At 41.7% G+C, this 12,682-nt stretch overlaps 1 protein-coding gene across 1 annotated transcript in view; it reads left to right on the top strand.

The window, feature by feature from the left end:
• The window catches only part of LOC137173661 (sodium/hydrogen exchanger 9-like), a 57,046-nt gene that overhangs the window by 7,145 nt on the left and 37,219 nt on the right, over positions 1-12,682 (top strand). Inside the window, exons 5-8 of the mRNA XM_067578592.1 lie at positions 937-1,052; positions 7,876-7,981; positions 10,307-10,447; positions 11,497-11,600. Coding sequence (XP_067434693.1) covers positions 937-1,052; positions 7,876-7,981; positions 10,307-10,447; positions 11,497-11,600 — 467 coding nt within the window. The remainder of the gene's footprint in view (positions 1-936; positions 1,053-7,875; positions 7,982-10,306; positions 10,448-11,496; positions 11,601-12,682) is intronic.

Here is a 12,682-nt window from a genome sequence, read left to right as displayed (position 1 = left end):
AAAGATACATGTATAAGACAGCTTAGTTGCTCAACCTGAGGGCAGTACTTTAAAATCCTGGCCTCAGGGACAGGTCGTGTGCTGTCACCATGGTAACAGAGGTATGCCAATGGACAGAAAGGTTCCCCGGAGGACACTCTGGCATACTCATTATTATGGGATGCTTCACAGTTACAGGTGTAGTGCTTAACACACCTCAGTTACCAGTCAGGAGCTGAACTGCAGTATTGAATGCTGAGTATTTATAGTGTACGGTATTTTTTTATAAGAGAGAGCATACAGTGGTGCATTCTGGGACAGTTAGGGTTTAGATTTGTTCTATTGTCAGGTCCCAGTGCTGATAAAAATACTGCTTCTATTTTATTTATGACAGTTTGCCCTTCACATACACTCCTCGTGGCATTTAGTGTTTCTGGTGATTGTGTGGGCAAGGCACAAGGCACGCACACACACACACACACACACACACACACATACACGCACGCATGCACACATCCACATCCACACACATTAATTTATTAGGTCTGAGTGCTTATGATACTGTCATAAAAGGATGCCAGGGTTGAAGATGGATAGATGCTAAGATGTGCTGTCTAACAAGAGTATTTGTCATTTGTGTGTCGTGTGTGTGTGTGAATGCAGGTGGGTGTGTGATTCGGGGGAGGGGCGTGTAAATTCTGACACACACACTCACATAAATGTGGTTAAATTTAATGCTACTCAGTGTAGTTGCAAGTGTTGTGTGTCCACCTGTGCTAAGCAGCCGCTGCCTGGAAACCGGTCAACTCACCTGCTGGTAGCGTCTGGCCCCATTACCCAGACTACTCTGGGGGAAGCCCTGCTGTGGTTAGAGGGATAACTGATAGGCCTACTCTGGCTGGCGCTCCCTGATGACCTCACTGTATGTCCCTCTGTCTTGTTTGTCCTCAATCCCAGGGCCTGTGTCTACGGCTTCACCAGACTGATGGTGCTGTTGGGCCAAGCAGCAGATGGAGACTTCCTCCTCACTGATTGCCTCCTGTTTGGTGCCATTATGTCAGCCACTGACCCAGGTAGTTGGCCTAATAAAGAAAGTCCTACCGTAACTCTCATCCTTTCTAGTGGCAGCATTGATTTTTAACACTTTTGGTTTTTATAGACATATAAACCTCTGATTGCTGTAGCATATTTCTAACCCTCTTTACAAGAGTCACACTTTATTGCTTTACAACACGAGCGAAAAAGCTGAAAGCTGTTTGGCACTTGCTCACAGTGAATATGTTATAGTCACATCACAGGGATCTGCCCGAGGTAAACACATACAAATGACTTAAAGAAAACAACAAGTCAAAAAAAATATCAAAGACACATGACGTGTTAAGACTGTTCAAGCAACTGTATATTTTTTCATTTCCACAGTTTCTGGGTTTTGATTTGATACTGAAGATGTATGCAGTCTTCTGCAGTATCGCACAACATGATCAGTTAAGATATCAGATAATGTGCTTAAAAAGGTCAAACCTGGCTCATGCTGTTCTTTCACACCTCTCTGTGCCTCTTTTTCTGTTGTACACATGATACTGTCAGGTGTAATGAAACTGTTAATTAGAATGTATGTGGAGTGAAAGCTATACACCTAAAAATAAGATTCAACATCCCGTTTTTACTACACTTTGGACCTCCAAGATATGTCAACCCATTTAGTATCGTCCTTGTCTACGTGTTGCACAGTGATGGATGACATAGGATTAATAACCAAGTCTATATGCAGCAACAAAGTCACTGTGCCCTTTCCATAGATGTAACTGCTTTGAATTCATTGCACCTTTCCCCCTAAGTGGAACCACAATACAATCTGTGTTCTTCAAGAGCAGTCAAGTAGGATGTCACAAGGCAAGCTGTGATGCAGAGACAGCGACAATGTTAATGTTCACATCTAGTAATGAATTATTTAAACCAATAAGCAGTTGATCTGAGTGAGTGTTAAAGAGGAGCTGTAGATTATGGTGCAGCTGTCATTCCGACTGACATTATTTTCCCATGCCATGCTGCGCTCGTCCACGCCGACCCCGGCGCCCTCGTCACTTTGATTAGAATCACACTGCAGTGCATCGATGGCCCAAAACACCAAGACCCCTAGGCTGTCTCCATCTCACGCTGTCCAAATATAGCGCTGGCTCTCTGATTTTCTGGAAAGGGAGCCATTAAAATTTCCCTGTCTGTTTGTCTCTCCCTTATATATTTGCATTCATGCGGCCAAAGCAGCAAAACACTCCAGAAACACTCACACATACACACACACACACACACAGGTACAGCGACTCTCAGAACAATTAAGTGCCAAAGAATAAGGCCTTGTGTGACGGCTCTCTGGCTGTCGCTGACACATTGTGTAGTGCAACTATGGCACGTACGAGCTGAAATGATGGAGATCTTGAGAATGCTGTGAAAGTCATCACAGGCTGACGGCCAAGCTTTGAGAGAAATGGAAACCCAATTTATTTGCCACTTCGTTTGCCCTGGTCTATGGAATATAATAGAGATATTTGATAGGCCCGGGTTGCATTGCAGCCATAATGACTTAATGCAAGATTCCTCTTAGAGCAGAAGCAAGCAACAATAGTCCAGTACATGAGGGTGATGCCAAAACAAGAAATGTCCTTTTGTTGTTATTTTATTTTCTGTTTCAGTACTGTAGCTGCTATTGAAGATAGTCCTCTGTCCTCTGTCATGTCCTCTGTATTTTTCCAGGGAATTTTGAGATTTTAATGACCTGAAGAGTCATATTCTACAAGTAGAGACAAATAACACATGCTGTGCTTTTGTGCTTTTTAAGTCTGATATTTGTGAAGTCAACATAAATTATCCCATCATTCTAAATTAATTTAATATTGTTAATTTGATCTTTTTGTACTTCCCCACCAGAATTATATTGTTGGTAGTGTGGACGATTCTTTCAAGTAGGATTTATGTGTGTGTGAAATATTATTCACAGGAAATATATCTGAACATGAATAAATGTCATGTGAGAAAAATTGCAGGTTTTCTGGTGCCTTGTCAGACATTTCTTCTTCTTTTGTGGCACTGGGGGGATTTGGATTCGTGACCTCAGTATTTCTGAAATTCTTGCTGCGGACCTGTGCTGGTTAGCACACAGACAGAAGGTATTCTCTTCTCTTCTGTCCCTGGCCTTTTCTGTTTTGGGTTCATGTTCACCCCATGTCTGTGTTGTTTTTGCATGGGCACTCTGGTTTCCTCTTATATTCCAAAGACATGCCGGTCTGGTGGTTTTGAGACTCTAAATTAATATCAGTTTGAGTCTTTTTACCATATATGGGCAGGGGTTAGACTGCAGGACATGGTGACTATTCAAAGGATTAAGTAGAGAAAATGACTGGAAATCTTTCTAATAATAGCATCAGCAGATCTAAAGGAAGATAAAGTTTTATGCAACATATTCACATTTACATCCCTCTTGTAGTGTTTGAGATTATCTGAGCAGAAGTGGATTTTTCTTAATCTCTTTGTTGGCAGCAGAGGCATCCATTTAAAGTATTTTTATGATGCACAAATGTCTCTCGTATGTAGTTATTTGTTCCTTACGGTGTTCATCTGTTCGTTTATAAATTGTAAGTTTTACACAAGCTCCACGGAGCTCTGTGGCCATGAAACCTGCCCTTCTCAGACTCAGAATAAGACACATGGTTCAGGTCACAAAGTGGAATGCCTGCTGCGCTGCATCCTCTCACCTCAGGAATGGTTGCAAAAGGTCGGTGAAACCCTCACTTAACTTCTCAAAGGAAAGATTTTTTGGGGGGGGGCTCTGCAGTTTTTCTTTCATCTTTTGAGTTTTTATTTATTTTATTTATTTACTTTCTTTTTCAGTAGTTCGCTTGTGGTGGGGACTGCACTGATATTCCTCTTAGTACTGTATGTCAGAGTTAGAAATGATGCCAGAGTTGGAAATGACTTGTTTACATCTGCAGTGCCGAGCCAGATGTCAGCAGTAAGATTTAAAGTGAATATTGAAAACACGGTTAGACTGAGAGGTATACATGCACATGACTGAAATTACCAGCAGTATTAGAACATTATACACGCAGCTAAGGACCAGTATCACAAAACAGAGGATATGAAATATTTATAGAAACTAAATGAAAACACAGACAGGCCACAATGACTTATTTATGATTTACCAAGCACATACAATTTAATCAGCAAAACACAATAAGCTTAAACATGGACAGGAAACATGATGTGATGTCTCTGTTGAGATTTCAACAGAGACAGGAAGCCTAATTTAGAGATTCTTCGACCTCACTATGAACTTTGGCTATTTTGCCATTTCAAACATTTTTACCTACTTTACATACTGCTTAGATGGTGTCAGACATTTTTGATACTTGCTAAAAAAAACACACTCTGGTTGCCAGAAGTGTATAATGTCTGTCTGTAGAGGCCTAACACCTCACCTGTCAGTATCTGGCCAACCTTTCCATGTACTCTTTAGTGTCACACAATCTCAGTCATGGATTCTGGTCTATTACTAACTAGAGAAATATCAGCATACAGTATTAAAGTCTCTGATATCTTCCATATCTGTAAGGCTCTGATCAAAAAGGCAGATTTGCTTTGCTTTTTTCCTTCAAAAATATCATAAATTAATTGACGTTTTGAAGGGACTTTATCATGACATATCAAGGAACTACTGCCATATTCTAAGTAAACAAAAACAAACTGGAAAACTACTAATTAAAAGTGTTTTACTTTATTTCATCTTGCGCTCAAACTGTGACCTTTTGACGCATGTTTGTGCACATGTCAATGCCTAAAAAAAACTGCGCTGAGCTGCAGAGATTATAGTAATTCTCTGTTGACCGTTATCTCTCTCCTGATGCATCACTTTCAGTATTATATCTGCCTAATTTGCTGAAATCAGTGAGCAAATCCCATGCTCTCTGACTGAAATGGCCATGAGCTTTGCCTCTGCTAAACCTCTGCAGCAGGGTAATTTGACCTAATAAGGCCGCCATTCGACCCTTTCAACTGTATTATGTCTGAAATAATTGTCTACTCTCTCCACCTTATGGTGTTGCTGTGGAAACTGATGAACACTTGACAGCTGTAGGACGGGGTTGCCATGACAACACAGCCAACCCGCACCCTTGTGTGTGTGGTGGGTGCTATTTTTTTTTTTTTTTTTTCTTTTCCTCTTCTTCTTGCAATGTGAGTGGTGCGCGACATGCTGTCATCAGCCAGGAATTATGGGAGCAGGGAGATGGAACGATCCTGACTCCAGGGCCTACCTCACCCCTCTCTAGATAAAGGATTTTCCCCAACCAGGAAGAGCTTTAAACCTGTCAAAGACCAAAGAGCCAGATCTGTCAAAACAAGTCCTGAGGCAGCTCTCTTGCCACTGCTCTTATTGTTAATCTAGTCATATCCTCGCCGTGATGCCCTCACTGGCCTGGTATTCACTACAGGACCAAAAGGGTACTATCAGAGTTTACTCATTATTCATATCACAAATTTTCCCTGAAACTAATTTATAGGATTCTTTTCACATCTTAGTGTTAACAGGTAGAATATTAATCTCCTGGAAGCTGTTATTGTTTTGAATATAATACTGTCTGGCCTTCAGGGTAGCACCGCACTGAGTTTCTGTTTTTCTGTCCATTGCTTATATCCTTTGTAAGTGTGTGTATGTGTGAGTGTGCACTTTTGTTGTCTTTCTTCATATCTTACACTGTTTTTATTCTATGATAATTTTGTTTTGCTGGTTTCTCTTGTAGTGGTTACAATAAGAATTTGTGTCAGTACATTTTATCTATCTATCTATCTATCTGTCTGTCTGTCTGTATCTACTAATGAGATTAAACCCGTAGAGCAATATAGTCAGTAAACAAAAAACCAACAGTGCTACAGTTGATCTCATGCAGAAGGAGATACTTGATGTGTCACACAGCAAGGAGCCGACAGGCACGTCACCATCTCGTCAATGTCAGTATTCTCCCTGTCACTCAGTGTCAACACTTAGCCGTCTTGAGGTGCAGAGCGTGCATGCACTCATTCATATGCTCGGCATCTACCGCTTGATGTTTACTGTCGGTGAACTCACTGAGTTCAGCTCATATTCCTCTCAGCAGATGCAGCGTGTTCTGAGATTCAGACGTATAAATAAGTGAGCAATAAGTTGTTTGTATTTTTCACCACAGATATGAATTTTGCAATAAATGATCTGAGAAATTACTTTTATGCATATGACGTGGCATGCAAGTCAAACAAGGCATCTTCATTAAGATGAAGAAATAGTGCAGATGATTTTATTTATGCAGTATATGTGTATCCTCTCTTGACTTCTGATCTCAAACTGCTAATCAAAAGGAGCATTTGAATTACAGTATGAAGATTAGGCAGGAGTCACAACCACAGGCAACAATTGATACAAAAAAATAATAAAAAAATCCAAATTAATATTTAAAGTAAATTATTTCAGATCTCATTTATGGTCTCAAAGAATGCAAGCAAAATTTTCATAAACTGAATTCTCCGCCTCTGTCTGTGCTATGAGCTTTTTCCTACTAATCAAATATTCAAGGCAAATGAAATGTAATTATGAAGGACTAAGCAGGTAAGGAACAAGAGACAGATAAAATGCTAAATACATTTTTTTACCCCTGAACTTCAGTATCCATGAAAAACTATTTAAACTTGTGTATTTTTACATAAACTTTTCAAGTTGTCACCGTGCCTCTGCTCTGTGTTAGACATGCTGTAAACCATAAACAATACCTTTTAAATGTCCATGTAAATACACATAAGACTTACAACTGGCAGCCCTGTCTGTGTAAACTTCCATGTCCACTGAAAGTCATTATGCAAGAGGCACCTATGCCAGAAACTGAAATATTTAAGGAGAATTTTTTTTGTGTTGCTGAGCAGTGAGTGAACCCTGCATTATTTAAAGCATGGAGCTCTCTGCCTGTAGTTCCCTCACATTAGACTGTAATAGGCTCCTTTTGGATGTTTTAATCAGCTGCAGCATCTTAGCTCTAATCTCCACTTTTTCCCACAAGCATCTTCTCGAGAGTCCCAGAATCCTACTCGTTATATCTCTCTATAGCGAAACTGTAGCAAACGCCACAAGCTATCTTGCAACTACGGGTGAAATGACAATGATTTTCAAACACAGGAAAGGTGCCCTGTAACACACACAATCACACACTCAGACTAAGACTTCTTTCCACTTTAGCATGTGTTGATCCACTTAGACTTTGGAGCTGAGATGCTATTTAGTGTGAAACTTTGCTGTTAATGCTGAGACAATTAAAGTTGTTTATTCAAGTCTTTGTGTGTAAAACATAGTGTTAGAAAAGTTATTTGTTAATTTGATTTATGCTTTTTTTCAAGTACACAGTACAAAGTACATTCAGTTATACTTTATGTAAGTTAACTATTTATTTTTATATAATATTTCCTTTTCTTGTGTACTTGCATGCCACTCACACCATTTTAACACCACTTTTTAGAGTAGCGTTCACTGAAAAAGGACAGTGATGACATTTCTTTTTGTTCCATATTCTTTGCATATAAATATGTAAAGAATAGTGTATTTCTTTAGCTGAGAATGAATAAGTATTTGCATGGTTTAGTTACTCTGGCTATTCCAAGTGTCAAAATCCTCTTTCCAGTGCTCTCAGTGTGCTGACATCCTCTGTCAGCTTTCATTGTTACACTGCAACATTAAATCTCATGGTTTCTCCTGTTTGTAGCAGCCGAAGTGATACTCTACACCACTTTTGCAGTGTGATTAGCAGAGGAGTTATTATATTCATTTTTAAACTATTGTGCTCCTTGCAGTTATCCCTAGCAGTAACTCTTCTTTTTGTTTTTAAGTATCAGTCCTTGGCTTGCTGTCAGACCTGCGTGTGGACCTGGATCTGCACACTCTGCTGTTTGGTGAGAGTGTCCTGAATGACGCTGTGGCCATCGTCCTGACACAGTGAGTATCTCGCTCTGCATCTGCCCCTGGCCTCAGAATGCGCTATATTTCAAGGGTTAATTGTGTGGGAGCACAGTCTTTTCCAGTTGGCATTATGGCGGTGGATGTGTGGGGGGGAGGGAGGCTACATGGATGCTGCCAGCTTTAAGGAAAGGGTGTGATTGGCAAAACAGCATGAGCGCCTCAGATGCTATGCAGTGGACTGCGTAAGCGAGTTGCCTCTGGCATTGTCAGCATCTCATTAAGGTACTCAGTGGAGAGACTCGCTGCCAGAGTAGAGACACACTGCCAGCTAACGAAGTCAGCTTACATGGCTACTGTCAAATTCAGACAAAATACGGCATAAAATCCGCGGAAGCTCAGTGAAGTAGCCATGATGCAGTCATGCCTTATTCGTGCATTTCAATTGCTTCATTCTTTTCCCTCTACTTTTTCCCCTCTCTCCGGCTTTGCACTCAAAGATGCATGTTTGTCCTGCTCACACACATTGCAGTCATTGTCTGCTCTATTTACGCAATGTGAACAAAGCTGTTCAAGTAGTTGTGCTTAACAGATGGAAAGATGCAGAGAAGAGAGGGGGAGTTGGAGAGGGAATGGAACTCACACAGGTCCACATCGGTGGCCAGGAAGGCAGATGGAGGTGGAAGGGAGATGACAGGGATAAGATATGTATCCATATTTGCATTTTGTACTCTCACAAACACATAACATATACAGTACCTGCATACATTCTGACATTTTTCTCTGACTGCACAAATGGGCTCAGACTTGCAGGCAGACGGAGAGAAAAAAAGACAATTGCGCAGATTGTTGTGTTCTCATCGCGGCTGCTATCTCTCTGTACATTGAAGCTCAAAGGAGGGAGCTTACACCTCTTCGCAGACAGTCAGATAGTGCTGTGTTTGTTCCTGGAGTGGCGTGACCGGCCCTCATGCCATCTCCTGTCACTTGACTGGCTCGCTAGCCTGCCGGTTGCCCTGGCCCCACACACAAAGCCGGCCCTTATTAGTGAGCCACGCGGGGTCCTGGCACTGGAATTTTAACAAGCTCCCAGAGCAGCTCAACCTTACGCTGATGTGCCTTCTCCCAGGCACTAAACCTCCTGCTCCAACGGCCCTGACCCAGCCACCATTCAACCAAGTCCTGGGTTGACATCTTGAGATTTTTGACTGGGAGTTAACTGCTCCAGACGCCTGAAGATACAATCTCCAGGAGGTCACACTGACCAAGTGACTAGAGGCCAAACCTAATGTGCCAACACAACTGGAGTCTTTATTTTCGCGGATGGGATAATAGATTTTCCTTTTTGAGCTTGCTGAGCTCATTAGCGACAGCTTGATTGATTCTTCCCCCTTTGCTATGGAGATTAAGGCATGTTGTGCTGTGTGCTTGCTCATTTCAACCTGACAGCATGAAAAGTGGAGATACATTACTGGTTCATTTGTCAATAGTTTAATATGAACAAACTCTTTTCATGTTAGTTGGAGCATAAAGCAACTTTCTTTGAGTTTTATCCTGCCTATCAGAAGCTGTGTCCCATTAAATCAAGGATGAAGAAAACACCAAGCTCCACTTTCACATTGCCTTTGCTGACTCAGTGGTTTGACATTCACTCAAAACACCCAAAGTCCAAAGGGAATACATGGGAGGGTCTGTGATGGGTAACGAAATGCTGTCATTCCACAAAGACAGCCAGCTTCATCAGCCACTCGCATGGGTGCCTGTCTCTGCTTGCTTCACCTCAGGCTCCCTCTCTCTCTCTCTTCTCCTCCCTCTTGCTCATATCATCCCTCCCTCTCTCCTCCTTGTGAGGCCTCTTTTGCACTCAATGACTTCCATGTGGAAGTCTCCCTTCCCCCCACAAAGTAAATATTTATAGCAGAGTGAATAGCATGATGCTCCTCTCTTTGTGAACAACAAATGTGTTTCCCTTGTTTCCCACTAACTACTAGGGGACCTCTCTAAGGCAAATAATTCAGAATGAATTGTTTTTCAGGTAAAGATTTAACTCCTAAAGAAGGCTGTGTATTCTTAGGAATGACTCCAATAAATTGCACTTAAAGACTTTGCTCAGCATAATAAGTCTGTGAATTTATGTTCACTGCCTGACTGGTTTATACTGAGAACCTAGTCGGCCATATTTCTGATGACTGCACTTGTTTCAGAGCCATAAACAATGTTGTTGCCGGAATGTTTCAGCATCTGTAACACTAATATTTACCTGTGTCATAATTGTGCTATTGGCCTCTTCTTTGTTCAAACACTTTGTCACTTTTTCATGCGTGTGATCCTTTTTTCAGTATGCCGTGTCAATTTGTCTTCCAGTGCCATCACCACCTATAGCCAGATGGGTGTAGGACACACCTTCAACCTCCCTGCCTTCCTCCTCTCTGTTGGTTATTTTCTTGGAGTGTTTGCTGGTTCCTTCCTCTTGGGTTTCATATTCACAGTCATAACAGCCCTCATATCCTTTTCATCCCCTCCCATCTCTGCCTCTGCACCCCAAACTCAATTATCACCTCAGCATCCGCTGCAATCTATCCACTTCCTCAACTTGGTAATTGCCTCTCTAACAAACCCCTACTGTACCACCTTTATAGACAAAAGCAATGTGGCTTAGTCTAAAGTGCTCCTGCGACATTAATGGCTACAGAGAGGTCGTCAATCAAGGCGATGGCCTCTGATGAAGTTTCGACTTGCGCTGTTGTCCAGCATTTCTCTCTGATCTTCTAGTAATTAGACTTTAGGATGAAAAATGAGTATGTGTCACGAGCGGTGGGGGGCAGAGCTCAGCTCTTATTTACAGTGACTAATCTCTGGGTGAGAGCAAAGCACAAAGTGAGCATTTATTAGATTTTGCTGATGCTAACCATAGCAACAGCCTGCTCTTTTGTGCCTTCTCTTCAAACAGTAGTTTCTTAAAAAAGATTCAGTTCGACATGCGGTTCCTCAGTTATCTTTTAATTACTTGCTGCACCTGTCCGTGTTAATTACAAACACAATCAGAATTGGGAAGGTGTTTTCATTATTGTAAACAGCAGGGTATTTAAGAAGGATGAGATAAAGAAAGACCCCAAAAACCTTCTAAGGGAATAAAGAGCAGCAAAGTGTGAACAATTAGCAGTTCTGAAATTGTAATATTTACCTAAACATGCTCATTTTCATTTTCTTTGTTGTTCTTTCCGGAACATTGTGTAAAGACTGATGGTTTACAAGGAAGCTTTGCCAGAGGGCATGACAGTTGGAGAACTCTCAGAAAGGATCTCATTAAGTACCAGTGAGTTACTCTTTATGGCACATCTCCTGGATTAGTGAGCACCTTCCCCAGTTTTTTTTGTTTGCAGATACTGCAGTGTTTCTCTGTCTGAATATTGTCGCACTGGAGAGGGCATGTTTTCTGGCACATGCAGCAGTCACAATGTATTTATTGCAATTCCCTCCATGCATTGCATTGATTCAAAGTATTAGATACTGTATCAATATCTTCTTGTATGTCTTTAACTCTCTTTTCACATCACTAAATTCACTCGACTGTGTGAGAAACCACTGCTGGAAACGTCGGTCTTCTTCCTGCTGTCCTGGAGCAGTTTCCTCTCAGCTGAAGCCAGTGGACTTTCAGGTGAGCGCTGTATGCATTCATTGAATGTCATTTGTGTGTGTGGCCGTGTCAGTGTTCTGGGTGGTGAGGAGGTCAGGCAGAATACAAATCCTGTTAGTGAACCGCTGCCCTTTCCCCCCCTCAGGCGTCCCTTCTCAACTGCACGCACCGACTCGCTTCTTCCTCCACAATATCAGTGACACGAGCAGCTCTGTGATTGGCAAGCTCTGCTGCTTCATAGCCTCTCTGCGGCCATTCGCACGCTAGAAATCCAGGAATGATATGTGCACATTCTCAGTTGTCTGGACTTGACCATCTGCACAGTTGGCTCAAGAACAGATTCAGTTTTCTTCTCGTTTAACCCACACGTCCTGTACTTTGTTTCGCATACATATACACACATACTTTAACCTCTGAGAGTCCTCGCCATTATAGAACTTCAATAATGCAAAAAACGGGGAAGTACTCCATCTCCTCAGTCTACAGAGAAGTACACACACCCACTCCATTTCAAGCAGAACAACATCCGCTCTCTGTCTGGGCATGTTCACACCTATATTTTTGAGATGGCGAAACAGATAGCTAGCTGTTTTAACAAGTCTTTTGGAAAGTCAAAAAGTGTGAAGATCTTGCCCTTCATTTCTTTATCCACCACTAAAGGGAGTTTGTGTTTTTGTTATATTGTTAGTTTTTCAACTTAACTGATTCGTAGTGTCAGTTAGTGTGTTAGTGTTATTTTGCGCAATAGCTGAATAATTGTCTCCATCGAGCAGTCGTAATGTAGCTCTGAAATATGAATGTAGTGTACATATGCACGCATTAGTGTTGTTGTTCCTCCTGCCCTGATTGTGTCAGAGGCATTCCAGTCATTCAGTTGATGTTGTGGAGCTCTCTCTCTTACTTAGCTGTACTCCCTGTGGCCTGTGGAGGAGGAGAAGACGCTTTTAATGAAATAGCTTGACCTCTGTATATTGGACCCATATGACCTGTCTATAAAGTACACCACTCTGAATGCTGCCCAGTGTGGTGGGCACACCACAGCAAAACCACAGGGCAATCATTTTCATTACCATCTGATGCAGAGCCTTGGGTATTTTTAGTAC

This window comes from Thunnus thynnus, chromosome 21 (genome assembly GCF_963924715.1).
Source record: "Thunnus thynnus chromosome 21, fThuThy2.1, whole genome shotgun sequence".
NCBI lineage: Eukaryota > Metazoa > Chordata > Actinopteri > Scombriformes > Scombridae > Thunnus > Thunnus thynnus.
The sequence above is the reverse complement of the archived record's forward strand: the minus strand, read 5'-3'. Positions and strand labels throughout refer to the sequence as shown.